The 27,655-nt window shown below is 35.2% G+C and overlaps 1 protein-coding gene across 1 annotated transcript in view; it reads left to right on the plus strand.

Annotated features, from left to right (window-relative positions):
* Positions 1-341: 341 nt before the first annotated feature.
* The window catches only part of LOC306880006 (androgen-induced gene 1 protein-like), a 42,000-nt gene continuing 14,686 nt past the window's right edge, over positions 342-27,655 (plus strand). Inside the window, exons 1-3 of the mRNA XM_079433269.1 lie at positions 342-616; positions 4,638-4,793; positions 10,702-10,803. Of these exons, the coding sequence (XP_079289395.1) occupies positions 476-616; positions 4,638-4,793; positions 10,702-10,803 (399 nt within the window). The 5' untranslated portion in view covers positions 342-475. The remainder of the gene's footprint in view (positions 617-4,637; positions 4,794-10,701; positions 10,804-27,655) is intronic.

Here is a 27,655-nt window from a genome sequence, read left to right on the forward strand (position 1 = left end):
TTAGCTGGGAAATTAACTGCATCTTTTTTTCCACAGCCAAAGACGATGGAAATTGCAATCATTTTTGTAACTTTTTTTTTTTTTTGGTATATGAAACTTCTCTGATAAACAGACTAAGAAGTGTGACGACACAGTGACCTACAATAGAGACTAAATGTTTCATCTAAACAGTTTGTGTTATATTAGGACAGTAAACAAATCCAGAAAATGATTACCCTAGTGAGAGACAAGAGAAATGAACAAACAAAAATCCGCAAAACTCCTCAGTACTGGTGCTAATCAACGTCTCGATACAACGAGCATGCGCGGACACACACACGAGCTGCTCCGCACAGGCAGCTATGCTTGTTACTATAGCAACAACCTCTCGCTCACATCCGCCGCCTCCACCAACGTCTCCTCCTCCCCACCGCACTACAGCATCCCTCTGTCAACAGGATATTTCCTGAGACGGAAATACGACGGGGGAAGGAAAATGGCGCTCATCCCATCACAGATCCTCAGAGTAGCGATACTCCTCTCTTATTTTTCCATCCTCTGCAATTACAAAGCCATAGACATGCCCGCGCATCAAACATACGGCGGTAGCTGGAAGTTTCTTACGTTCATAGATTTGGTAAGTGCATGTGCACCGTTCCCATGCATTGCCTGATGTATATTTATATAAGATCTCCATAATGCATTAAATAGACAGGCCCCTGTTATGCTGAAATATTCAGGTTTCTGCAAAAAGGAGTCCAAACGCCAACACAAATAGTCTTACCTCATATTTACTGAGTATTAAACGTTAATCACATGACGTAATGACTTTTTAAATCTCTAATGATGATGTCATGCTTTTCATTTCTCATATCCTCATTAATAATGAATGTTCTTCTGAAGGCTTGTGCTGAATTACGAGCAGCTCATAGGAGGACAAATTAAGGGTGCATTTACAGTTTTTATCTATAAACTGAAGCATCCTCTTTTTTTGTTCTGGCACCATAAGGGGCCAGTCTGTTCGAGTAAATGCAGGTCACATTAGGCTCCAGCAGCTGCACGCACGCACATACGCATTGAATGTTATGACAGTCTGTGAGCCAGTGACTCATGTTTTCCACATAAACAGCCCATTTTCTCCCCCTTTTTCAAATAGTGATTTTTAATAGCAATAAAAGTTGCTTTGTTACACTTCACATTTAGACATCTGTTCCAGTGCACTGTTTGCTCTTTGTTTTCATTCTTGTTTGGGAATAATCTCATGTACAGATATTTTCTGTGCAGATGTGTTCGGATTATTGTGGATGGCGCTTTTTCAAACCTTATGCTGTTTCATAACACTTATGATGTTTTCTCAGAATCCTTAGTACTTATTTGAAATTGTATCACACTCTAGTCACCACTACAATGAACATATTGTGCAAAAGTTTGGGCTCAGTAAGATTTTTTTGTTTATCTGCAAGGATGCATTAAATCGAACAAAGTGACAGTGAAGACATTTATAATGTTACAAGATATTACCGTTTCAAATAAAACTATTCAAAGAATCCAGAAAAAAAGAAGAAATGAGAAATGTTATCTGCCAAAATAGTTGTACCCCAAACTTTCATTCAAATAAATGAACAAAAATGGTTATTTTAAAAGTTTTGGCAACCTAAAAACACAGTGATGGCAGTTATAGGTTTATTCATAAACTCATTCATTGTCCATAAGCACAGAAAAACTAGACTCACTTTCACCTACAACCATAAAGAGATAGGGAAGTGATTTATTGTTTGCGCTGCTTTGTGTAATAGTATAATGATTAATTATGACAGCATTAAAAGACCTCTGACACCACTCATAGCATTGCTATAATGAACCTGGATGATGAGGCTGTGTGAAACTAATATTAGAACAGACGATAAACACATGTCACATTCAGAGAGGCAGATTATCTCATCTTGGCACAAGAAATGCAAGTACATCTGGATCAAATATATGCGCTCACTATCCACAACTGATCTACTCCACTGTAGCACTGTTGCATTTATTAACACTCTAAGTAACTACCATTGTGTTAACTGTGATTTTAGCCATTTATGTTTTCATCAGGCTTCATTAATTATTAAATACAGGGGTTCAGATTTGGCTTTCCATTCTCACAATAGGACACTTGAGGAGCCTGGCATAGAACTGATCTCTCAGTGTCATGCATAAAGTGCCTGGTCAAGTGTGGCCGAAAGCTTTCAGTGATCTGAGAATGAGATACCCGTGGATTAATTAGCAGGGTTTAATTAGCACAGATGCACAGGTTTTCTGAGTGTATCATTACTGTGATGAAAGGCAGCCTATATTTTTGTGAGAGCAGTTGCTATGTTGAAAACGCTTTGTAACTTTAATTATACAATCTTTCTGTTTTCTGCAGTATACTGAAGCGGTCTGTTGTTTGATAAGAACTGAGGTTTCCTAGCCCAATTATTATTATTCCCAGCCTCAAACAAGCAATTCACTAGATTTCATGGAGACTTGAGTCTTGTGTCTTGTGTCTTGAATCCTTGTGGTTGGTTGTAAGCACAAAATAAGACTTTGCATGGCTAATAAATGATTTTATGCCTCTATTGGCTTCATATCCTTGCACCGTAGCTGTTTTTTAACTCTCAAATGATATGAGAAAAGGATGAACGTCCATTTTTAGCTCAGCTAAAGCAAAGATCAAAAGCAGTAGTGAGGGTAGAGTAAGAAAAATAAATCATTTAGGCGGCTGGTAATAGGGATTTAAGACTTTTCCAATAAAAGATTGGTTTTGGACTAATCGAAGATTTATATGAAGCCTTAGCAGGGCTTCTCCTGTCTTCAGACACCAGGAAACAAATTTAGGAGCAGAAAGATAATGAGGAATGAAATATTAAAGAGTGCATTAATGAGAGACTTTTTTGCATGTTGGATATCAGTGGAGGAGATATAATAAAGAAACCCTCATAGTTCCATAATGTCTTTCCATCTTAAATTAATGTCAAAGCAATCTCCTAACACTCTCATCACGAATGTTCGCTAATGGAAAATGGGCAAAAAAAAAAGAAGGCATATTAGCTTAAGATGAGAAATAGGTTATGGAGGAAAGGTTGTGTATTAAATTATTCCAATGGCAGTTTTCTTGCAGCCTGTCATGCATTGTAACATTTTAAAGCTTGTCAGCTGTATCTGTATATTGTTCTGTTTCCTGTGATGTGAGTTTGTTTGCTGTTGGAAAATGATGGTGCTTAGAAATACTCATATTCTATTTTGAGACAACCAAAGATGAATGCATGGCTTTCATCAAGTTTCCCTTCAACTTCCCCTTGTGTTCCTTTTATAAGACAGCTTTGATTTACATGTCAATGAGAGGCCTTCCAAAAAAAAACCAAAAAAACACACACACATTGAAATTTTATATCATTTATTTATTTATAACAAAAATGGACCAAGCTACATCTCAGTCAGTTTTGCCTGCTCTTTTCAGTTAGGGCTTAAATGAGTATTTAACACAAAAAGGAAAATTGGAAAAAAAAAATAATAATAATAATAAATAAATAATTTACCCTCAGGCCATCCGAGATGTAGATGAGTTTATTTCTTCATCAGAAATTTAGCATTACATCACTTGCTCACCAGTGGATTATCTGCAGTGAATGGGTGCCGTCAGAATGAGAGTTCAAACAGCTGATAAAACATTATAATAATAGACTTGGTCAGCACTGGTGGGCACGTCCACAAAAACCAACGTCATATCCATTTATGCCATGGGGCAAAGCAAACCATTCGAATTAACGTGCGGAGACCTTGTTAAGTGCTTGATCTTTACTTTTTGTTATGATTTCGATTGATTTTTGCTTGGTGCAATGCCGAAAAGTTTCTGTCTGGCGTCCTGTACCTCTAATAAGTTTTTTAAAAAAAACAGTTCTGAAGATTTATATACTGGCGAATAAACAGAAGGAGGTAGCACAATCTGAGCGGGTAGCACAAATCATCAGAACACTAACATGGATATACAAAGTACGAAACATATCAAGCTTAATATTCATATTTATATGAACTCCAGATAGGCTATTTACCCTGCAATGACCCGTCATTAGTCCCGTCCCCATGCACCGCAACCCAGGTCTGATCATGATGGGCTTTATCAGTAACCCTTTTTGACATCACAACCAAATAAAATTCACTCCCTGATATTTTGTGATATAAATGTCATAATCTATTAAAACATATATATTATTTATTTATCATAACTTGCTCTGTCGAGCGGCAGAAATGATTTTATTTAGGCCAACAACACCATGCATTTCCAATGAGGGGGGAAAGGATTGTTTTCCCCACGCCGACTTCGCCCCCACAGCTATGACGCGACACCGACCAAGTCTATCCACAAGTAATCCTCATGACCCCAGTTTAAATCTGACATTTTGACTTTTTGAACTCTTGATGGCTAATATCTTAAAAGTTATACTTTGAAATATTGTTAAAATTTAAAATAACGTTTAATTTATCTTACACTGTCTTTGTCACAATGTAAAAGTCAAAATGTCCCATGATTGTTCTTAGAAGTTGCATTTACAAATCTGATGGGACATGTGACCCATTTCTTCTGGGTATACTACATTACCTTTTCCTAACCAGTGTGTTATGATTCCCAATGTCAGGTCATTCAGGCGGTGTTCTTCGGAGTGTGTGTCCTGACTGACCTCTCAAGCCTTTTGACAAAAGGCAGTGCCAGTATGGAGCAAGAGAGACAGTTGAGGAAGCTGATTAGCTTACGAGACTGGATGATGGCTGTTCTGGCCTTTCCTGTTGGTGCGGTATGTATAAATCACCAGTCAGATTTTTTGTTTTGCATATGTACACTGTCTGAACTGACTGAGATCTACAAAAATACTCTTTATTTTTGTTAGTTGAGTCTACATCTGGAGACTGTAAGCAGTGCTGCTGGCTCAATGAGGATATGTTGATGTTCAGATAAAATCAATCAACATTGAAAATTGGATTGAAACTGAATAAAAACACTAATATGGCAAATTTTTAAAGGGAAATAGTGAAGTGATCCAAATTATTACTGTGCAAAGAAATCTAGCTTTCAAACTAAGGCTTGGAAAAGTTTCAGCTTTTATATAAGTATGCAAACATTGCATTTTTTTTGTATACGGAAAATGGTGGTGACTTACGGTGTGGTTAGTTTAAAGTGTGTGAACCTACCATAAACTCTCTGAGCCATCAAGTTCCATTGTTAATGTGTGGGAAAGAAAAAAACAGTACAGTAACGGAACATGAATGCAATACTTTGTCTGAAGCTGCCGTCCCCTCCCACACGTCATTGACATTAAGATGTCTGAAACCACAGAAAAACAGAGGCGACTATTCAAAACTTGTTTCAAGCAATCATTCAGTGGATCTAAGAAAGGAGGGTTGTTAGAGCATATTTGTAGGGGGTGCAAAAGGTAAAATATAGCTTGCTGCATATGCCTGACCAATGGTTTGATATTTTTCCAACTTTGCAGATCCATACATTTGTGCACATCTATCAATAATGTACAGTATATCTTTTAAGGTTTTTGAAAACTCACAAAGCTGAATTTGATTAAAATACAGTAATATTGTGAAATTATTACACCATAAATAACTGTTTTCTATTTGAATATATTTTAAGCAAAATGATCTTTCAGAAATCACTCTAATATGCTGATTTAGCCTACCTCTCAAGAAACACTTATTATTATTATCAATGCCAAAAACAGTTGTGCTGCTTAATATTTTCGTGGAAACCTTGATATGTTTTATTTCAGGAGTAGAAAGCTCAAAAGAATGCCATTTGTTTGAAATAGAAATCTTTTTGTAACATTTACTTTCACTTTTGATTAATTTAATGCATGTATACTGTGCAGTCAAGTTCAAAAGGTTACTGTGTCTTGTCTTTGTAGGGCAGAATATACACTAGGTGCCTTTAGATCTGTATTTAAACCATCAAAACATTGAATCATCGGATTCTTTAAAAGGTACAATAGGTGATCTAATGGAAAAGGCATGAGCCTGCAGGTCTGGACAGACAGCATCTGTATTCTCTTAGCATATACTGCTATATCTGGCCACATCCACACATGATGCTTTGCATAAGGGGACTACAGACACCAATACGCATTGTCTTATATGTAGAGCCTATTTGTTTTGCAAATGCCCAGCCATCTATCTGGTACTGCCACAAAACCATCTATGCAATAAAATCCTGTCCTGTGAAGTGAAGAAGGAAACATTATGTTGTTTCTGTTTTGTGTGAGTGTGTCCATGATGACCATCAGATAATTGCATGGAAAATATTAAAATTTTGATCACAAATGTCTTGCTTTGTCACTGGCTGACTAAATAGCTTTTAATATTGCATGGCACAATGTTAGCAGGGAGTTTAAGATGTCAAATGACAGTGACAAAGTGACTTAAACCTTAAGTGGAAAGAAAATTGACTGCTCATTTCATTTTAATGAAAGAGACACAGGCATTCCACTTACATTGCAAGGAATCAGTAATAATAAATGGCTAAAATGGCTAAATAATAAATAAAGCAGAGTGTAAAAATGCAAAATTAATTCTATAGCGTGCAAATACATTGCAGGTCAAAAGATTAGAATATACGATTTTTGTAATGCTCACAAAGGCTGCATTTATTTGATCAAATTATTCCTGTGATGGATATTAGAATGAATTCTGAAGGAAATCATGTGACACTGAAGACTGGAGTAATTGCAGCTAAAAAATCATCTTTTCCATCAATGAATAAACTATAGAGAATACAGGTATTTTAGATTGTATTAATATTTTGCAATATTTCTGTTTTTAATATATTATTGATATAAGAAAATGCAGCCTTGGTGAGCATAAGAGAGTACTTTCAAAAACGTTTGTAAAATCTAGGACTAGACTGAATGTTTTTTTGTTGTTTTTTCACATTTTCCTTACTGTTTTTGGGTAAATTCTGCAAAACATAAAACAAAAATGAATAACAATAAATAAATATTAAATACAGTATTGTATGTTTAAATATAAAATATACATAAAGATGCTTTTTTTTACAGCTTTGACCGTTGCTTCATTCTGTGGGTATTTGTAGGTTGCAGATTCTCAGCGGGACTTAACGAGATGGCAGACAGAGGAGGCTTCCTTGTTAGCTTGTAAAAAACTAAGCAGCCAGACAGCCATGATACAAACACAAAATAGATGCTTGACTTGGCCCTGGCCCTCAGTCTAAGAGCTGGGCATGAGGCTCAGCTTACAGCCATCACAATGAGCATCATTAGTGCTGACGTTAATATTGGGAAACAGGCTCTGCTGTGTTTGAGTGATATGCATACTTTGTTAGCCTTAGCCCAGGTCATTTCCTGGCACCTGTTAGTGGTATATGTGTCTCGCTGATATTCACTCTTCTGCAATGTAGACTCAATGATATAATGGGACCAAATTTTTTGCCATCTGCTTAAAGCAATAGTTCACAAAAAATAAAACTTTGCTGAAAATTAACTCAACTCCATGCCATCTAAGATGTAGATGAAGGAACAGATGTGGAGAAATTTAGCATTATGTCACTTGCTTACATATGGATCCTCTGCAGTGAATGGTTGCCGTCAGAATGAGAGTCCAAACAGCTGATAAAAACATAACGATAATCCTCAAGTAATCCACACGGCTCCAGTCCATCAATTCACATCTTGTAGAGCAAAACAGTGTATGTTTATAATAAACAAATCCATCATTGAAGCCATCATTAATTAAATTTAAACCACTGCTTCTGGCCATAAACCATAACACCGCTTCCTCCAGTGAAAAAGTCCATCCCCCATTGTTCTCGCATATCAAAATACATCAACATATTTGTTTAGAACAGTTTGGGCTGTTTTCACTTGTAAATGGTGCCTGATCTGTGCGTATTTTTGTCCTATTCAGACAAGAACACTTTTTCACTGAAGAAAGCAATATTGTGGAGAGAGGACTCAATCCCAACCCTTAGTTGAAAGAAAAAAAATCTTGATGGATTTGTTTCTTACAAACATACAGCTTTTCACTTCCCAAGACGTTAACTGATGGACTAGAGTTGTGTTGATTACTTGTAGATTATTGTGATGTTTTTATAAGCTGTTTGGACTCGCATTCTGACGGCACCCATTCACTGCTGAGAATCCATTGGTGAGCAAGTGATGCAAAACTTCTCCAAATTTGTTCAGATGAAGAAACAAACTATTTTTGGGTGAACAACTTTAGTCTATCCACATTATTTTGCAACGCAGAAGTACGCTGTTTTCTGTGAATGTGACTTCTGATTCTTTAGTTGCTTGCTATAGGTAAATAACTAGAATTAAAACTATTTGCATTACAAACCAGTGTGTTTATGATTATGATAATACATTAAAATGATAACAAACACCAGATTGCAATATCAACCTGCATAATAGACTGTTTTTGTACAGCTAAAATAACTGGATTGTTGATGACACTAGATGACTTGCACATTCAAGTTACAAATGGCCACATCCTCTCTAATGTTAAAATAAAGTGGAAACAGTATGTCAGGCCTAGGGATGGAGCCTCCAGCTAGCTTGGCTGGATAATAGAGAAGGTTTGGAGCTTGTTATGTGGTTTATCCACAGTGGCCAATGAGAACGGCCAAATCCAAATAAACCACCTGTCCGGCAATTAATTTATTTAACTTGCGCTTTCAAGATGAAGCCTGACGTTTACTTGAAATATGCTTCAAAAGCACAACAGTTCCCTTTCACAAGGACTATCCTCATAGTGGTTTATTTAGGTACGGCGACCATCATCCAAGCTCTTACTGGAAACAAGAATCCTCCAAAATAATCGGAGACACCCAAACCAAACAGAAATCTGTCACGCCCATAAATGAGGCCCATTAATGCAAATACGTTTGAGCAGTTCAGGATTACAGCAAGGGAAGTGAAATTCCTCCTCGGAGAGCTTGGGACTTCAAACGCTCTTTCAAGAGGCCTGCATGCTCCACACCAACGTGCCTGTTTTTAACAGCGTGTGTGATGTCCTCATCATCTTAACACCGTCCTTTTTCACAGAAGGCATCTGTAGCTCCAAGTAAGTGTTGGATAAAAGCAAGAAAAAAGAAATCAGCTCTTAGGGATTAATTATGGTGTGCTGATATCAAAATATGAGCTCTGTGTGTTGGTTCACTGTGCTCATGTCTGGTTTTAGTGCTTGTCGTGGTTTTGCGCAGAGATTGGATCCTGTAGATGAGGGAATCAAAGAGGATATTAGACAAGTTAGACTTTTCGGCATAATGAGATGTGCCGGCATGAGGCAGTCTGCCGGAAGACCTGCTGGAAATCTGGGGGTGAGGAATGGGCTCAATTTTAAGTCATGGCGGGGAGTGAGAGGTCTTAAAAAGTTATGACGTCTCTGAAGATTAAAAATTAAGTTGCAATTTCGGAAAAGTCCATAACTGAGGTGGCTAACACTCGATAACATACAAGAATCATTTACTATTCTAATGCTTGTTCTGTGCTCAAAGCTTTAGCATTGTTGGTTTTTAGCCATAAAGCTGAAGAATAATCACAGAAATGTCCTTTAAGCATGTTCGGGAACAGAAATGGTTAAGTGTCGGCCATGTGACAGTAGAAGTGCTTCAGTAGTATAGAGAATTTGCTGTACTGTTTATCCCACACTATGGGTATGTTTACATGACAACAGTGTACTAAAAACTAAAAAGGTTTGAGTGCAGATGACAACATTGTCAAAACAATCCCCGTTTACACGGATCCATGAATGCTGTATTGTGCATGCCAGGCCAGTAGTTGGCGATATGATTTTTTTTTTTTATTTAAACAGAACTTGCCTGCACACTACTGTTGCCAAATCTGCAGTTTTCCAGTGGAATTAGGTTACTTTAAGACTGTTGCTGTGGGTTGTTTCTCCCAAGGCTTTTTTTCCTTCATTTCTGTCACCGATTGAGTTTTTGTTTCTTGCCACTTGGCTCGCTTAGTTGGGGACACTTAATTTCTGTCAATATTGTCGACTTGATTACACAGACACTATTTAAACTTTAATAAGCTGGATGATGATATCACTGAATCAATGATGAATTGATTTTAACTGGAAAATTGAGTGTTTACTACTGTCCTCTAGCATTATCGACACAATTTTCCGGTTTAATATTGTAAAACTGCTTTGACACAATCTGTTTTGTATAAAGCGCTATATAAATAAAGGTGACTTGACTTTCACAAATTTGCATTTTCATAGTTTACATGGAGATAAAGGTATTGTTTTCAAAAACGTGCACTTTGAAACCAGAAAGTTTGCTTTTTCAGACCCCCAAAATACTGTTGTTGTGTAAATGAACAGCTAAGACATATGAAAATGTTTTCAGTTTTTAATTGAAAATGGTGTCATAATATGCCCCCTGTATTTGCAGCATTATTTTAGAAAAAAAAATACAAATAAAACATTGAGTGCAGAAAACTGTTCAGTCACAGGTGTGGATATACACATTTTATTTATAATAAATGTAAACAAAAAGTAAATAAAATTGCATACCCCACATATTCTACACATTTCATTAATATTAAGGAATTACTTTTAAAAGTTACTATAATTTTTTTTTTAAATATACATTATTCAATGAGGTCACAGAATGTTTTTGTGTGTGTGTGTGTGATCGGATAATTCATTATCAGTATTTTCTTTGTTTTTGGTTTGTAGTTTGTGGTGACTATGTTCTGGACGCTTTACGTGTATGACAGAGATTTGGTATATCCAAGACTCCTGGACAACTTTATACCTCAGTGGCTAAACCATGGCATGGTGAGTGGAAAATTGCTTTCTTTTCCTTCTAAAAACTACAAGGCTATAAAATATGTTTGCCAGTTTCAAGTCACTGACATTACAAATGTCTTTCTAAATGAACAATGGTATTATAAGTCTATAGATAGATAGATAGATAGATATATAGATAGATAGATAGATAGATAGATAGATAGATAGATAGATAGATAGATAGATAGATAGATAGATAGATAGATAGATAGATAGATAGATAGATAGATAGATAGATAGATCACTCTCATGCAGGTGCAAAAGTAAAAGCACATTTTGTTCTTTTTTCTTAAGCCACATTGACGTCAGATGTTAAATGCTAGTCGTTGTGCAAACGTTCAGTTCAATCAGGTGGAACAAAAGCTTCAAGGTGGGGTCCAAGTGGCAGGTCTTGTTTTTTTGACAGGTGAATGTGATGTTAAGTGTGACAGCATTTTTAGCCGGTGTGTTATCCCAGTAGCAAAATCGCAACAGTGACTCTGTTGGCAACAGACAGCAAGAATATTTACTTCAACACGAATGCAGAATTAATGTATCTTCAGAACTGAAAAGACTTCACTGCAATTAGTCTAGAAGAGTCTCTACAAGAGATATTTAATAACCTAAATGCTTCCATATTGAATCCTTCTTTAATCTGATCAAGTGGCCTTGACGAAAGAGGTTTTGGGACCTAGAGGCTTCTGATAGATTGATAAGAAATACAACTCAGAATGAGGCTATTACTGGAAATGTGGTTGGATGTCTCAGTCGTCGTTAATCACAGGATGTATTCGGTTGACTTGGGTATAGCCGGGGGCCGATGACAACACACGTAGCGGTTGCTAGGGAAACATGTCTCGGTTATTAATCAACATGAATGTAACCTTTGAGCCTAATCAGAAATTGTCTCTATCTTTAATGTGCAGTGGCATTATGAAATCACATGCAATTGGATTTTCCACAGGGTTTTTAAACATTTCAACATTTGTCATTAATACGCATTAGACTGTCCATGATTTTTAGGTTTGGTTTTAGGCATGTGCTAAAAATGTACATTTAATTTCTTCATATTTCCCTAATGATTTTGGTGGATGGTGACTCATAAATGAGTCGAGAGTCTGTTCTGTTCACAGGTAAAAAAAAAAAAAAAAAATGCAAATGATAAAAACTACGATCATGATTGCAAGGATGGCAAGATGGCAAATGTTCAACCCAAAATTCATACTATAGGCTGCTCAAAATCTAAATTTGGTCGATCAGCCATAGTTCAAGGTTTTCAATGAAGAAAGTGCTCTTTCCTGCTTTTGACAATGGTTTTCTCCAGCCAGTGAAGGAGCAGAGGTCTTGTGATCTAAATACAGTTGTGTTGCTGAGGACTGACCCACGGGAGAGAACTACCTTCCAGCTGAGAACAATTTGTGCTATGCAGAAAGTTCCAGATTATCCCGCCTGTGAATGAAAGGGGTTACTCCATTGTAAATATTTTGAAGCATTCCATGGTACCACATTTGTTTGTTTACCCATGCTGCTATGGCAGCTGTCTTCTGTTCACTGGCTGCTCTGACAAAGAAACAGTGACTAAGCCTTGTTACAAAGTCAAATCTGAGCTGTGGTCTGAGCATTTATACCAGAGATCATCAATTTATTAACAGAAATTATAACAATTCTAATATAAAAATAGCTATGAAAAAATATGTTTAAAATGAAGACTGTTTAGACTGCAAAGCAACTAACATAATAATAATAATAATACTTTTCTTGAAACTATAAAAGTAATTTATAAATTATAACAATATAATTACAATATTAAAAAATATGTTTAAGAAATGAAGACCATTCAGTCTGCAAAACAACAAATAACAACAATAATAATAAATATAGCTGCAAGCAGCAATAACCGAGGTTCGAGCACCAGGTGGTCTTGGCCAACCTGGATGTATGGCTGAGAAGTTAAACACATCCAAAATGGAGAATAGGCTCACAGACACAACATACACACACACACAGAGAGACATTAAATGATTTAACTAGTATGTTAATACTCTATAAGCATATTTACACACACACACACATACACAGACATACATGCACACACATTTTGCTGCAGAGATATATATTTGAAATAAATGATAAGTGACAATACTTATTGCAAGTCTTCTCTTTTTAAGAGTTTATTTGTCATTTTCAGGTTTTACTGTAATCATAATCTGGCATAATTGTAAAAAAAAAAACTGATAGCTACAGGGTTTCTGCAGGATTTTTTAAGGTCAAATTTAAGACTTTTAAGACCTTTTTTAAGACCTGCACAAATAAAATTAATACCATGTAAGCGGAGTAGTGCAATGTCTATAGTACCATATTAAACTGTAAAACGACTGCCAAAAGTATTCAGATACAAGTTTTCACAAAAACAAAAAGTTTTATCAAGTCAAAAGTATTAATTATATTGATTTGATAATTATTATCAATAAATTATTATATAAATGAAATAACATGAATTAGGGGTGTACGAAATTGACAAAAAAATTATATCTTGATATTTTCTGGGATTTTATCAATAACAATAATTAGACGAAATTTAGCTGAGCCTGTTATTGTGCTGGTATCTTAAAGATTACCGCAGACAGATGACTCCTGAATTTTTTTGATATTCTTCATATTCTGTGTGGTCAGTTCACATCAGTGATAGAAATTAATCTTTTCCAATAAGTTTTATGGGCATTTTCACCTTTAAGCCATTTTTTCTAAAAGTGTGCATCATCTTTTGAGTCAAATTCTTGCATTTGGGCTATTACCAAGCAAATGAATTCAGTATCAACTAAATTTATCTTTGCATACATCTGAAGTGGCATTTAGATGTATTTACACACACTTTTTGGACATGAAAAACCGTACCTCGCAGCACGAATCTGATGTTTTTAGTCTTTTGACCGCCTTGACCCAAGGATTTCAAAAATGTATTTGTTTTTGAGTCTACGACAAGCGGTTTAGGGGCTATGAGCGATTTTGCATTTTTGTTCGCTTGACTTCGTGCTCGAACCCCTAATAATAATAATTATTATTATTATTAAAATGTTATAATAAAAATATTATTATATTTACATAAATAATATTAACTTAATAGACTACAATTATATGATTATGTTTCTATTGTAGCCTAATGATCGAGTTATTGTGTAAAAAAAAATAATCAATCTTGATTATATAGTGTCAAATAAGCGCTGGGGGGAGTGAATGTCCAGCGCTCTCTCCACCCTCAATACCACGACTGAGGTGCCCTTGAGCAAGGCACCGAACCCCCAACTGCTCCCCGGGCGCCGCAGCATAAATGGTTGCCCACTGCTCTGGGTGTGTGTTCACGGTGTGTGTGTGTTCACTGCTGTGTGTGTGCACGTTGGATGGGTTAAATGCAGAGCACGAATTCCGAGTATGGGTCACCATACTTGGCTGAATGTCACTTCACTTTAAATCTCTATTTTATCCCATGTGCCTGTCAGTGAAACACCCACAGCAGGGCATTTATGAATCCTTTACACCTTGATGCACTGAAAGAGAGAGAAGCCGTTTGTCACAGCTACCCTAGAAATTAGGCCACAACAAACTATAACAGCACTGGACAACTGCTCCTTTTAAGTAATTTCATTTGAATACACTAGACATTTCTGCTGGTGCTTGCAGCTCATGGCTACAAAAGTCCTTTGAAACTTTCAGGGACTCTCTACATATGTAGACACATGCAAATATTTGTAAATATTAAATCACATCACTAGAATTTGAAAACTTTGTCTCTGTAAGTGCAGATGGGAAGCAACATGAAAAAAAAACAGAAATAAGACAACAAAAAAAAAAGATTTTTCCCCAAGTGACAAGGTAAAGGACATTTTCCCTGTTTTGAAGCTGTCAGCGCCGTTGCTGTATATTTGGCAAACCTGTCAGGACTCATAATGTGGCGATAACAATCAAAACAGAGCCACTTCAATAATTCTTAAAGAAGCTGCTGCTAAACTTTCATGGCATCATCAGGAGGCGGTTTACCTGCGTCAAGGTATCTGTGACAATAATCCCGTCTCCGCTTTGTAATTACTCCGCTGCGGAGAGAGGCCTGTCAGAAGAGCGTTGCGCTGCTCTAATGTTAATGCCAATGGCCTCCCGCTGAGCAGCCCCTATGTTCAAATGCGTACCGCAAATAAACATCTTACACCTGCTTAGAAAAGACACCACCGCTGTACATCTCAAAATAAAAGTACAAAAGACCCAGAGAGGCCGACTTCCCACGTGAAGGTATTTTCTGGAGTAGAACGCCCAGTCTGAGCGTTTAACTTTCCTTATATATAATTCAGCAGATAGCTTTTAAACGATACAGGTCATTGTGCAGGGGGGCTTTTATGACTGATTACCTGTGGTAAACAACCCTCCATCGCTCCTTTATACACACAGCAATTCCTTTTCCACAGCGTGACCGTGAACGCACTTGGTTCGGCTAATTAATCATGCAGTAAGTTCAAAGACAATCAATAATTCAAAAACATCCGTTGCTGCAACAGAGAATGAATTTACACAAGTATACCATTTAACTAAGCACTATAGGTCAGTAATGAATTCCAGTTGCAATTCCGGCTTCTTTTGGCCTGTAAAGAAAAACTCACACTGAGAGGAAGCAGACTTTGCTTTTTAAAATTGTCTCTCAACCTGTCTGTGGTATTTCTCTACAATTCCTTCTACTGGATTTGTGGGATGTTGTTTAGAGTAGAAAATAGCTGTGCCCACAGGCCAATTTGAAGAGTGCTGTCCTCCGAAAATTGTCTCTAACTGTACGCTCCTGCTGCGACTACCAGTATGTTCAGACTGTGTGGATAAGTGTTTCACCATTTACAGTAATAAGAATCCATCCTCCGAGCGAGAGGAGAAATGCATCCATGTGACTGAAATTGATCAATGTCACCGTCTGTGGCTGTGCTAAACTGATCTGGGCTCCTGATGCACTCCAGTGGTGTTTTCTCTGCATCTAATAACATGTTGGGTTTGCAAACTGTCAGAGGAACCTCAGACAGACTAGTTTCTGCTTAACCAACGGTATTACCCAGACTGTCTTTAGGATGCCGCGAGTATAAGAACCAGATGTCAGAGCATATCAGACTTTCTTTTCAGGCTTTGCTTTTACACTTTCATTAAAAAAATGTATCATGTGCGAAATACACATGCATACTTTACGGTTAGATAAGGTAGAAAGTGACCACTTATCCCAGGGAAAAGTTTTTTTTGCAATTTTTTTCTAATGAAAGTGTGAAGTGTAGCAGCAGTTTAAGTATATATACACACACATTTTAAATAATATATATTCATTTTTATGAAAATTTAATATATTAGTTTAGTTTAATATAATATAATAGTTTAGTTTGTTTTTTATTTTTCTAGTTTATTATTTTCTTTCTATTTTACTTTATTACTGCCAATGCTGGTATACTTTTGATATGTTTAATAGCATAAAATATTATTAAAACAAGTTATAAAATAGCATATTAACTTTAGAAGCCTAAATAATTTGGCAAAAAATACCCCAAAATACTACAAATGGTGCAAATAAATATGAAACTAGAAAACATTTTTATTTCTTCAGTACTAACTAATATAAAATAAAAATAACTAATACATTATATATATTTTAACATGAAATTGCAACAAGATTTCAATAATACTAGACTGTGCTGAAAAAAATGTATCTGTTAAACTTTTTTAAATGAGACCAGCTAACAAATTTACTTTGGCAGGCCTTAAAAAAATTATTAAATAATTAAATTAAATTAAACAACTATATGAATGAAAATTAAAAAAATAAAATGAATTAATTTTATATATAAAAGGCAAAGTTCACCCCAAAATGAAATTGTCATCATTTATACAGTACACCCTCATGCAATTCTAAAACTATGACTTGCTTTCTTCTGTGAAACACAAAGGAAAATAAACTGAAAATATTCAACTGTTTTTTGTCCAAACCAATTCAGTGGAGAAAATGATGATAAAATGCACCTAAATTCAATATTATTCTGGCTCCGCACCCATAAACTGGATGCAAACTACCCATCAATTATCATACTGGCCAAGTATACAAACCAAAAGGTCTGTCTGAATACTACAAATTACAATTTACGCAGGCTAGTAAGCACCTACAGTGCCCAGACCCTGATTCATAAGTGTATTATTGAATTATTAGTATAAGTCTCCATAAATGCAAAAATATGTCAGGCTGTTGACAGATTGCCATCTGGTGGTCATTGCCAACTTGGGTACTGGTCGCGTACAAACTCAGACTATAATTCCCCAGATTGCTCCAAGATGCAGAATCATTTTAATTACATGTTAAAACAAGGCTCCCCTTCATTATGGCCGTTGAGGTTTCCCTGCAAAATCTTTTGTCCCGTGGCTTGCCATTCCTCGTATGCAATAAAGTAAAGTGAAGAAAAATAAATAATCATTTTTGTGGTGTTTTCCACAGTGGAGTGCCACCATCATCTTCCATAGAACATTTACCCATGGATTGTTTCATGCTTCGCCAGAGGACGCGCGCTTTGATCTTATATCAGACTGGCCGAGAAACACAAAGTGGCTCAGTATTGTTGCAGAGAGCGTAGTGCAGTCAGCGGTTGCTCTGGTAAACAGAAGGGAGAGGTCAGTGTTATTATTGTTAACAAAAAACTAAAGCAAAAACTGAAAGAAAACCATTCTGTTAACTGAAATAAAATGGGGGTAAAATATAATGACTTCAAAACTAACTAAAATAAAATAAAAATAACTAATAAATTATTTCAGTGTTAGTTTTGGGCACACGGTATATTATAAAGTTTAAACTTTTACATAAATAGGATTACACTGTTAAACATGTTTAAATAATACCAGACATTATATTTTATATTATATTATATTATATTATATTATAATGTTAACTTTGGCAGGCCTAAAAAACTAAAACCAAGTACTAAAATAAAAAAAAACTAAACACTAAAAAATAGTGCAACTTAATAGGAAACTATATTTAATGTATGTAAGAGAACATACATTAATAAATTATTTTAACTTAAAAATGCCACTAGATACTATTGAAGCCTGTTTCTGCCGAAAAATAAAAAATAAAAAAGTTAATTGCAACTTTTTATTTCAAAATTAGGACTTAATTTTTTTTCTCTGAATTCTGAGTTTACATCTTGCAATTCTGTTTTTTTCTGCCACGGAATAAAAAAAAAAGTAAAAAAAAAAACAAAAAAAAAAAAAAAAATTGCTACTTTTCTCTCAGAATTCTTAATTTTTATGTCATAGTTCTTTTTTTGCATGTTTCTGTTGTGAAATAAAAAAATAAAAATGTAATTATGATATTTTCTCTCACAATTCGAACTTTCTTTTTGCAATTGCAAGTTTATATCTCAAAATTCAGACTTTTTTCCTCAGAATTTCATGTTCATCTTGCAATTCTACATTTATATCTCATGATTCTGGGTTAATATTTCACAATCATATTTTTCTCACAGAATTGGAAGAATGTCAGAATTGTGAGATATAAACTCGTAAAGTAGAATGATGAGATGTAAAGTGGCAATTACCTTTTATTATTTTTTATTCAGTGGTGGTGGAAACAAGCTTCCATAAGGTACCAATAAAGATAGACTGTAGCTGTAATGCTCAAGAGTGTATGTTAGAACACTAAAAAAGCCCTCTATTAACATGACAGCATCTCTGTAAATTCCCCTCGTTTGTGATTTAACCATGTATGCCGTGCGGCATTATGGAGCGTCTGCTCTTGTTTTCTCTGTCATTGTGCTGTGGTATTAGCATTATCTTTTTGCTTGGCAACCACTTCACTCACTAAAGCTCCAGATTGACAGGAGGGATCTGGTTGTTTTGTCTGGCAACCCTCCAGCCACTTACAGAGGACATAATGTGCTACGATCTTATGCAATGACGGTTGGTTGCAAGGAACCCGGCACAGTGAAGTCAAACAAACTACAATATCCTGATGCTTTATGCTTTAACAAAGACCTGTTACGTTTTGTTTGAAAACCAAAAAGACACACCACATCTAAGGGCTTTGACATCTTAAGCTGGATTTTCGCAAATGCAATTTGATTATATCTGATTACAATGGTCAGGTTCTAATGCGTTATGGATTAAATTAAAGCGAGCTGTGATGGAGAGCAAATTAAACCGGGATCAGTGCTCTGCATTAGTGTGTTGAGGGACAAATTAAGCCTAGATCAGCATCCTGTCATGTGATGGGCCAAAGAGCAGCTACCAAACCAACACACTTCTTGGCACAGGGAAATAAAAAGCCCCATCATGCCAGCACTGTATCCACGCTTGCCAGAGAGCATCCCTGCAGCTGTGCCAAAATAGCTTGTCATAACAAGAGATCATCTCCCCTAGAGACTGCCAGCAGAATCCAGCATTTGTGTTCAAATGCAAAAAAAAACAACTGCCTCTTATCAAGCAGGCAGAAGAAAAAAAAACATATAAGATTATATTATACAAATTGTTATGCCTGCATATCAGGAACGAATAATGATAAAGTAACTCACTTTTTTGGTACTGCATACTTTTAACAAGGAAATAAACAATGGATTTAGGGTTATTATACTTCAAGAAAACTAAAACCATATGAACTACATAGACATATTAATAAAAACACATGCATCTAATAATAAAAATGCACATTATTAAAAAATAAATAAATATGACAAAAACACAAAATAAAATTAACTAAAATTTAAATTAAAATATAAAAATAATTCAAATTATTAAAAACCATAATAGTACCTCGCACTGGATGTGCAATACCCTGATATGCAAGCCTAAATAGTCTACATCTCAAGAAGTCAAAAAGCTTTGTCAGTCTGCCTGCTTTTTTGTTCAGTAGAAAAGAATAGTTATACAGGTTATACAGTTTCACCAAACCCATTTCTTTCCATCCAGGCAGTATGAATTCTTATGTCCTATAAGAGAGATAAAAATCCAACAAAGTACCTGTGTAACTGTGCACATAGACACTCAGGAACTTGGTAAATACTGGGTTCTTGCAACAAAAAAAAAAATCATCATAATTAGTTTACATATACTTAATAAATAAATATTTTAACAGGTACTATATGTGGTGAAACACCTGTTGGCCAGCTACTGTGTGCGTATATAAAAATGCATATTTAATAATAATAATAATTTTGTTTTGTGATATGATTTTACATCTACATGGAGCTTTATTAGATACCTATTAGAAACCTTGGTTTAAATTATGCTGACCATGTCTCAAATGCTGTTATTTCTTCTTAAAGTTATCTGATTCTTCTGGGCTCCAGGTAGCTGTTGTCTATGGCAGTGTGGCCAAATTAGCTAGGCGTCAAACATTTTAAAGAGTGGTCTTGGTTTTTGCAAGTTTTAATTACCATTTTATCTTTATCTAATATTTATATATTTAATGCACAGTCTGAGTAGCTAACTAGGTTTGCATTTCACTGCAAGTTGTAGTCTGTATATAACTTTGTATGTGACAAATAAAGAATCTTGAATCTCTGTCAGCAGGTTTGTGTATCCCGCTGAGACCTGTAAAAATAGCAGGTGAATTTAAAATGTTCACCAGTGCTTTGGGACACTTGTCACATGGTTCTACACTTGTTTATGATTTTGCTGGATCACAATCCTGATGTATTTCAGATAGGATCATCAGTTTTCCACTGTTTATCTGAGATATAGATAATCTTTTGGCAATCATACATTATTATAATATAATATAATTAGAAATATATTTAATAATGTAAAATAATAAAGACATTGTAAAAAATATATAATATTTATAATAATAGTAATAATAATAATAGTTGTTTTTTCATAATTTATGTTACCTTTTGTTGCATTGAGACACTAAATGAATGAATAAATAAATAAATGCTGACATTGAATAGCACTAACAAACATTAGCACTGAGAATCAAAAAGCTTACAGCAAGAAAAAAAACTTTAGAAGCAAAATGAGATTGTTTTGAGAGAAACTGATTAACTTTAGCAAGGTTTATGCTTAAAACAAGAAAGAAAAAAACTACTTGCTAATAGGGTAGTGAAATTTTTTCTTATCCCATTGGCAATTTTTCTTTCCTTGTTTGAAGCATAAAACTAAAGCTATCTAGATCGTACTATAACTAAAAATATCATGCACTTATATTTTACTTTTTTGGCTTGAGATGAGCTAGTCATTTGTATGCACTAATACAAATCATAAAGTCTCTACAAAATCATCAATGGAGGCCTCACATGGACCTTTTTTGAGTAAAAGCAGACACTTCAGTCTCAAATATTCATCCGTGCATGTGTGTATCATCAGGGTTTCAGCTGACAGTCAGTGTGATTCTATGTGGTCTGAGCTGGTTTTTACATGGAGCAGAGGAAACAGATGTGCTTTTCCACAAAGATCAAGAGACAGATTGGGTTTTCACAGAACAAACCCAAATTCTTGAACAACTGGTGCAAAGAGGCAAAAAAACTACTATGTTCAATGATATTGATTCTCTACGGGAAAATAATCTTTTGAAGTGTTTTCTGTTCAGATATTTCCTTTGGTTTTCTTAAGTGCTGGGGGATTACTTTATAAAGATCAATAATTGCAGGTCCGTTTTTCTAGACGCTAATATTTCACGGTACGGCGGTGTACGATGTCACGTTTGCGCTCTTGATCGAGTTACCATGTTGAGCCTGGAAAAGTAGGTGAAGCTCATTCATCCAAACCCGTTATTAAAACGAGCGCATAGCTGGCTCGCTAGCTCATCCTTAACAACTGGGAAAATATTTATCCATCTCAACCCAGTGAAGGATGGCCGTTTCGTAGTTTGCGTTCTTGCCCATTGTTGACAAAGTTGGCGAGGACGTTTTCACATCAGAGGGGCTGGAAAACATCTCTAGCTCAGAGTTCTTGGAGTGTATTCGACAGCAGAGCAAGCAGTAACCCCTGATTTTAATTTGCGCATAGAAACATCTGTGTTCACACCAGTTTTGCTATAGCAGGCTGCCAGTGAAGTGTGATCAGCGATGCATAATGTGCTTGTGAAATCTCGTCATGTGCTTCACACACAAAGTCTCACGCATTACGCTGGAGTCTTCTGCACTTGGTCTTGCACAAACTTGAGGGCTCATAGGTTAATACTGTTAATATCTGTTCTGTTATCATGGAGCATGTCAACAATATTTTTAGGCAAAGTAACAATGTATTTTTTGGATAATTACTCACTTTTTTAAAAATAGCAGGCCTTGATTTTAAAGTGAGAAATGTAGCTTAGAATTTAGATACAGCAAAAAAATATTTTTTTTAAGTCCATTGCATGTTAATTTGACATTTTTTGAATTACTGTTTTAACTAAATGATCAGTCGATTGCAACAAAAAACATCATTCATTATGAATAATTTATAATTATTATTATAATTAAGGACACTGAATAAATGTCAATAACACTACAAATTGTTTCTACATATTGATTATCAATGATGATAATGATTGTAATTATTTATTTTAATACTACAATACTGCATAAATAACAAAAACAGCGATATTGATTAATAATAATAATAATAATACATATTTTTGCAGTCTAATGACCATTTATTTTTTTTAAACAAATACATATTGTTTTAGTATATTGATTTTCAGTAATGATGATTATTATTATTATTTATTACAACACTAAATTAAGATTATGATGATAAATAAAAAAGTCACATTTTTGCATTCTAATAATTTCATTAAAACAATTATAAATTGTCTTTGCATATTGATATCAATGATGATTTTTGCAGTCTAATGATCATTTATTTAAACAAAATTCAAAGCATTTCTGCATATTGATTATCAGTGATGATAAGGATGATTATTTAATTTATTACAACACTACATAAATTGCAAAAACACTGAGATGTTGATTAATATTTTTGCAGTCTAATGACCATTTATTTTTAAAGCAAATGCATATTTTTTCTGTACATTGATTATCAATGATGGTGATTATTATTCATTTTTTTACAACACAAATAACAATAGCACTCAAATTATGTCGATTAATAAGTAGTCTCTCCTTTCATTCTTCTCTCACAGAGCGAGTGTTTGACACTCAAGTGGCATCAATCTGAAGTGCATGAGGCACTTTCACTGAAGCAGGAGGATATGGAGTCAATCCTGCGAGTGTTTGACAAGGCCTGTCCTGTTTATTGTTCAGGGTCCTCTGAGTGAGCTGTGCTGTTTTGTTGGAGGGGATTTTCCGTAGACAGTCCAGGCACGCTGGCCAAAACCACAAGACTCCAAGAGCTTCTCAGCCTGGTGGTCAGAGAAAGAGAGCTGCCATGTTAAATTAAGACAGGGGCCCACAAACACAAGCTAAAATAAAACAAGTCTGGGTCACATTGAAGCTCGTCTTAGTGGTGAAAAATGCACCTTCAGGCCAAATCTACTGATACCCATCCAGCTGAATGGGGATCTAAATAGGCTCTCCTTGAGGTGGCGGCTGTTTGCGGAGCAGCACTGAGTGGTATTTAGTGGGGATTCACGGCTGCCAAGGGGAAAAGGGCTAAGAGGTCATGTGAGCCCCTGTTGACTGGGAGCAGTGGGGAGTACGTCACAACCAGCCTGGGAGGCTAAGCGGGGAAAACCCAACACCCGACCTTGGGAGCAGTCTCTCTGTCACCCTATACCCTCTGTGAGCCTGCTATCAGGCGGCCCGCTGCACGGTTAGCACACATATCTCCTGTTCGGATTCCACAAGGTTCGGCCGCTTTGACAGCAAGCTGGACTGTGATAAGACGGCAGCGCAAACCGAATCATGGGCCTTTAACCAACTGGCTCATCTCTCACAAGTAACTCTATCCAAGAAGAACACTTTTGTTGGTCTTTTTGTTGTGGCATATTTTCTAAATTCTTTTTTTATTTTTATTTTTTTCAGCAATGACTAATAATGACACAAAATAGTGTCAATATTTGTTCTGAAACTGATTTAATTCGCCTTATACATCATTATTTAGTCTGATTCAGTCATATTTGATTATTTTAGAACAATTCATAATTATTTTCAAACACATAAATGTAAGTAGAGAGAGAATTCATGCTGCTGACATGGACAAAATAATACAACAAAAATATATGTTACTGTTCAAAAGTTTTGGAACAATATAATTTAAAAAAATTAATTAATATTTTTTTATTCAGAAAGGGCTTATTAAAATGACAAGAGGTGATAGTAAAGACAGTATTTATTTTTGAAACAAAAGTTGTTGTTGTTGTTTTTAACTTTCCATTTATCAAAGAATCCTGAAATATTGAATCACGGCTTCCACAAAAATATTAAGTGGCAAATATGTTATTCAGCATTAATAAGAAGTAATAAGAAATGTTGGGAACACTTTACTTAAAGCCTTTATGTATAATGCATTATAAAAGCATTAATTATGCCTTTTAATGCAACTTATAATGCATTTTCATTAATAGCAATCTCATTATTAATTGTTAATGATAACAATAAATAATTGTTAATTATTTAATTATTTTGTAATAATTATAAAACTTTTACGCTATGCATTTTAAATTAGGTTATAATTATTTAAAACAAGATATAATGTATCAATGCACATTATGAATAATTATGCATTATACCCTTTAATAACCCTTAATAATGCATTATACATAAAGGTTTTAAATAAAGTGTTACCAAAATTTTTCTGAAGCACCAAATCAGAATATTAGAATGATTTCTGAAGACTTGAGTAATGGCTGCTGGAAATTCATAGATTATATTTTAGAATGTATTAAAATAGAAAACAACAGAAATTAATTGTAACAATATGGCAATATTATTGCTTTTACTGCATTTTTTATCAAATAAATGCAGACGTGGTGAGCTTAATAAACTTCTTTCGAAAACATTTAAAAATCTTGTAATTTTAGAAGAAATATAATAAAAATCAACAAAGCATAATAACTAGTTGCTTAATCAAACAACGCCATAGAATTAACAACTATACATTAATACCACTTTTAAATATACTATCCAAGTATTCTAGAATACACATAAATAAATATTTAAATAAATCACAACTGAAAAAGAAAGCTTCAACAAATGGATGCAGACAATTATGAATGATGCAGAAATCCAAACTCAGGAACTAAGTAATCTGAGATGGTATCTGTAACACATGGGGTTTTATTATAGTCAATATAATTGATTATTGAATTTCCGTAATGGATGCATTGATTTCTATTATCAGATTGCTGCACCATGATATATTTTTATTCCCCTAAAGACAATCTTATGTCCTTGGTTCGAGTATAGAGTGGCAGACTGCAGCCAAACGCTAATGTGGTAGTAGCTGAAGCCTTGACACTTTGACCACAGAATGTTGGGTTGAATCCCAACTGGGACACAGCTGTGAAATCCTTACATATGCTGTCTCACCACTGTCAGAAGACAAAAACAAGAAACAGAGCTGCTTAACCGACTTCAGCGGCTGGAATGTTTGGGTAAAGGTTCTGCCAATGAGTCTATTCCTCTAGAGCTCTCCATATCATGAAATAACTATAAGTGTCAGTGAGCATTAAAGTGTAGTTTATCACTGATCACAATGGATTAAGTGTGATCACCAGGAAGAGGACTGTTCTTGTTGCTTTGGCTTTTTGCACCCACAGATACAATCTCTTTTAGTCTCGCTTTTCCCAAATTTGGTCTATTCTGAGATCTGGCAGTTGTGCATCCATAACCACAACTCGTAATTGCATGTGAGGCTATGATTATTATCATTACCAATGAAACAGACACTATGTATGTGAAGAGAAGGTCCTGGGGTCAAGCCCAACTCTATTCCCAGAAGCAAGCCTGCGCTATGTATTTGAAAGAGATTGTGAGAGACATTTTATGATAGAGGTAGTCAAACACAAAGAACTAATATAGTGAAGCAATAGTTGTGTGGTTTGTGTCAGAGGTCATGTAGGGTCAATGACATTTGCATTTTAATATAGTACAGAATAAAAGAGTAAAATATCAGTGATGTTATTTAATGAAAATAATTGATCCAGCACAGAATTGGACTATTACAATATTATTTTGATGTTTATAACAGTATATATATATAATAGTCAAAATAACTAGTACATATACTAATAATGTTATTAGTAAAAATAGATTTTTAGTATTTACAGATGTTATGTAGATACACAACTGAATATCGTGAAAAATTAGAATATTTACATTTGAGTTTCAATAAATGACCATCCCTACAGTATAAATTCTGTGTATCTCTTGTTCTTTGAAACCACAATAATGGTGAAGACTGCTGACTTGGCAATGATTCAGAAGACAAACATTGACACCCTCCACAAAGAGGGTAAGTCACAGAGGGTCATTACTGAAAGGGCTGGCTGTTCATAGAGTGCTGTATCAAAGCATATTAAATGCAAAGTTGACTGCAAGGACGAAATTGGGTAGGAAAAGGTGCACAAGCAACAGGGATGACCGCAAGCTTGAGAATACTGTCAAGCAAAGCCAATTCAAACACTTGGGGGAGCTCCACAAAGAGTGGACTGAAGCTGGAGTCAGTGCATCAAGAGTCACCACGCTCCGACGTCTTCTGGAAAAGGGCTACCAAGCCACTTCTGAAACAGAAACATCGTCAGAAGCATCTTACCTGGGCTAAGGAGAAAAAGAACTGGACTGTTGCTCAGTGGTCCAAAGACCTCTTTTCAGATAAAAGTACATTTTGCATTTCATTTGGAAATCGGGGTCTGGAGTCTGGAGGAAGAGTGGAGAGGCACAGAATCCAAGCTGTGTGAAGTTTCCGAAGTCAGTGATAATTTGGGGTGCTGTGACGTCTGCTTGTGTTGGTCCATTGTGTTTTATCAAGTACAAAGTCAATGCAGGCATCTACCAGGAGATTTTGGAGCACTTTATGCTTCCATCTGTTGACAAGCTTTATGGAGATGCTGATTTCCTTTTCTAGCAGGATTTTAGCAGCTGCCCACAGTGCTAAAACCACTTCCAAGTGGTTTGCTGACCATGATATGCCATCAAGCACAGTTATTTATACTGTAGGGATGGTCGTTTATTGAAACTCAAATGTAAATATTCTAATATTTTGAGATATTGGATTTTTGACTTTCAAGCTCTAATCATCAAAATTAAAACAAAAAAACTTTTGAAACATGTTACTTTACATGTAATGAATCTAGAATATATGAAAGTTTCACTTTTTGAAATAAGTTACCAAAAAATGTTTTAAAATTAAAAGAATAATTTCTGAAGTATCATGTGACACTGAAGACTGGAGTAATGGCTGCTGAAAATTCAGCGTTACCGTCACATATATATAAATATATAAAATATTGTATATTCTGTTCTTTCAAATTGTAATTTTGCAATTTAAAAGAAGTTTTAAAAGAAGTTTTTACTATATTTGTATCAAATAAATTCAAATTTGGTGAGCTGGTGAATATACTTTGAAAAGCACCAGCCACTAGGCTGAATTTTATAAAGAACTTTGAAAAGCAAGGACAAATAATTGCCAAATTAGGCCTCAACTTGTATCATATTCAATATTTTGGCCTTCTTTGTTAATATAATTGTTTTTTTTTGCTTTTTTTTTGCTTTTGTTTTTTTGCTTGTTACAGTTCCCTTATTGGTATGCAGCTTCAAAACCCACGCTAGTTTCTGCACAAGTGCTCTAGTACAGCCACAAGTCTCTCAAGATCAGTCTGGAGAGGTTTAGAGTCATTTCAGCAGATCATGAGGGGTTTCGATAGCGGGGCATTAATGATTACCCTTCACTATGATTTGTTAGATGGAATGTGTGTGGGTGAGCG

The sequence above is a fragment of the Barbus barbus genome (assembly GCF_936440315.1).
Source record: "Barbus barbus genome assembly, chromosome: 14".
Taxonomy (NCBI): Eukaryota; Metazoa; Chordata; class Actinopteri; order Cypriniformes; family Cyprinidae; genus Barbus; species Barbus barbus.